At 51.9% G+C, this 2,534-nt stretch overlaps 1 protein-coding gene across 2 annotated transcripts; it reads right to left on the bottom strand.

The window, feature by feature from the left end:
• Positions 1 to 535: 535 nt before the first annotated feature.
• LOC123060735 (GDSL esterase/lipase At5g45910) lies at positions 536 to 2,534 on the bottom strand. Of its 2 annotated transcripts, none has more exons than XM_044483562.1 (5): positions 2,115 to 2,534; positions 1,830 to 2,048; positions 1,594 to 1,739; positions 1,233 to 1,504; positions 536 to 1,166 (listed from the first exon to the last, which is right to left on the bottom strand). In XM_044483562.1, the coding sequence occupies exons 1-5, from the start codon at positions 2,404 to 2,406 to the stop codon at positions 1,160 to 1,162; spliced, it is 936 nt and encodes a 311-aa protein (XP_044339497.1). In that variant the 5' UTR covers positions 2,407 to 2,534; the 3' UTR covers positions 536 to 1,159. The 2 variants fall into 2 exon arrangements, with proteins under 2 accessions (XP_044339497.1, XP_044339496.1); XM_044483561.1 differs by having other exon boundaries at positions 1,228 to 1,504; positions 2,115 to 2,533.

The following is a 2,534-nucleotide window of genomic DNA, read 5'->3' as shown; positions in this document are numbered from 1 at the left end:
TTTTGTTTTTAAAAAATTGTTAGATTCCAAAATTTGTTCACAATTTTAAAAATTGTTCACATTTAAGAAAAGAATATTCGAATTGTTTTATGATTTCGAAACATTGTTCGCATTTTCATGAAATTTTGTTTCCAAGAAATATTTAAAAGGTAAAAAAAGAAACGAAATTGCCACTTTATTTAGTACTTTAAGTTTAGCGCTGCCTTCAAGCCATCCATAGCTGGTGCAGTCGGACACTCATACCTCGCCGGTTCGACCAGCTACTGCCTAACGGCGCGGTCCGCCAGGCCGTTACGCCACGTCACCTATTTTGGGTCCCACCTATCGGAAACGCCCCCAACGCTGCAAAGCGAGCGATCAGTGCTATTTGCAAAAAGTTTACTGAATGCACGGTGATTTTTGCAAATGATTAGGAACCATGTGGTTTTCTTGAAGAAGCCCGAAATATGGAGGTTTTATGCAATTAACTCAATTCTAGCAGATCTATGCATTGCACCGCAGATTGCGGTATTTGCATAGACCGAATAAATCCTCATGTTTGAAGAAGTGTCTTCCATGGTTACCGCAGCAATACAAACGTTTGCAGAATACAAGGATCACAGTTATGCCATTTGCCCTGCGTTTAAGTAGGGTTTCTTTTGAGATGATGTATGATTGTAGATTCTCCTGAATATCTAAGTAATGGCATGAAAGGCTGAACAATACAATGACGTTTTTGGCTCTAAAATATATTACTCCCTTCGATCCAAGATAAGTGTCTCAATGTTGTAATCAGGAATTTCCAGATCAGATCCAGCCGATCAACTTAACCGAGAAATGTAGCTCCGAAAAGAACAGCAAGTGGTTTCCAAAATAAACTTGCATGCTTACATTTCATCTCCAGTGTATTTCGGTTCAGACAGGCCAGACTCCACATAGCCAACAGTCCATGAAGCAGAGCAGCTTCTGCTACCTCACTAACTGATACCTGCTCTCTCTTGCAGCTGCAGGGGAGTCTATGCTGCCCAGCCAGCCATCGGCGATGTAGCGGTAAGCCGCCTCCGTCAAGTGGACGACATCCCAGAACAGACGAGCAGCCGGTTTCTCACATAGGTTTGCACCTTCGTCGCCGCAGACAAGTGTCCCCGGCCCTCCGCAGCAGCTGGTAAGAACATCTTCTTCAAACCCTGCAGAATGACAACCATCAGCCTTGACCTGCTGCAAGACAACAGCTCTGAAAGTGCTTACCATACTTGCGAGGTGACTCAACCATGTCCATGATGGGGCCGAAGAGGTCGGCGTAGACGATCATGGCGTCCGGGTGCCTGCCCCGGAGCTTCTCCAGGGCCTCCTGCAGCAGCAGGTTGTGGTGCATCCCTAGCTTGTTATAATCTTCCCGGCAGCCGGTGGTGGAGTTGTATTCTGCCGGGTTGTCTTTGGCGAGGTAGCTGCTGAACTGCGGCGTGCACCCTGAGGGGATTGTCCCGGGGACGACGAAACTCGTCGCCCCGTGCTTGATCAGCCTCTGTCACCATTGCCATAGCTGGATCAATACCATGTTAAACTGCCCCTGTTCCGAAGGTGAAATGCAGGTTGACGACCTGAGGTAGGTACCTCGATTGCCATTGAGATGGCCCTGACCACATCTGGAACGAACGCCGTGATCTCTTGCAGGCTCTTGGTGGGGAAGGAGAAGTGGTAGTCGTTGACCCCGAATTCGCCCACGAAGAAGAGGGATCTGCCGAAGAATGCTTTGCACTCTGCACCGGAAGAAAAATGTCACTCTGCAGGCAGCGCGGCTAGCTGAATAAACATTTGCGTCGATTGACTTGAGAAGTAGTAGTACCAACCTTGGGTGGTGCGGCAGAGGGAAGGCTTGAGAGCCTGGAACCACTGCAGCTGGACGCCCAGGCTGGTGTTGAGAGGGAACTTGTTGCCGGGATCGGACCCGTCGTGGAAGAAAGCGGCGTCGATAGCGGTGGCGCCCCCGACGGCGAAGTTGGCGCCTCTGCGGAAGCTCCCGTTGTGCGCCAGGGACGGCGGGACGAGCGGCAGGCCCAGGCGTTGAGCTGCGAAGCAGACCAGTTGAGTTGACCACCTCAGATCAGGAGAGTTTGTTCAGTGCGTATGTGTACCGAAGAAGTCGATGATGAGGCGGCCGTCGGAGTTGCGGCCGGTGGGGCGGCCGAAGAAGGTGGAGCCGTAGGGTGGGCGCGTCACAACGTTGAAGACGGAGTTGGCGGCGAAGACGACGGGGTTGTTGCCGGTGTCGGCGTAGGAGTCGCCGAAGCTGAAGATGGAGTCGTAGCGCCTGGCGGAGAGGCCTGCGGGGGAGGAAGAAGGGATCAGCGCCCATGCCCATCCCAGGTCCGCGACCAAGAGGAACAGCAAAACGGCGCTCGGCAGCTTGCGCATCTTGGTGGCCATGGCCTGACGACACCTCGCCGCGGCCTACGATTCAGCGGGGAGCAGCTCCCGCAGCTGGAGGCTGCCTCAAATTTCTCCCATCAAAATCAGAGCAAGTAAGCGTTGTTGTCCACGAGTTACCAAAAATG

Source organism: Triticum aestivum, chromosome 3A (assembly GCF_018294505.1).
Source record: "Triticum aestivum cultivar Chinese Spring chromosome 3A, IWGSC CS RefSeq v2.1, whole genome shotgun sequence".
In the NCBI taxonomy this organism is placed as follows: Eukaryota; Viridiplantae; Streptophyta; class Magnoliopsida; order Poales; family Poaceae; genus Triticum; species Triticum aestivum.
The sequence above is the reverse complement of the archived record's forward strand: the minus strand, read 5'-3'. Positions and strand labels throughout refer to the sequence as shown.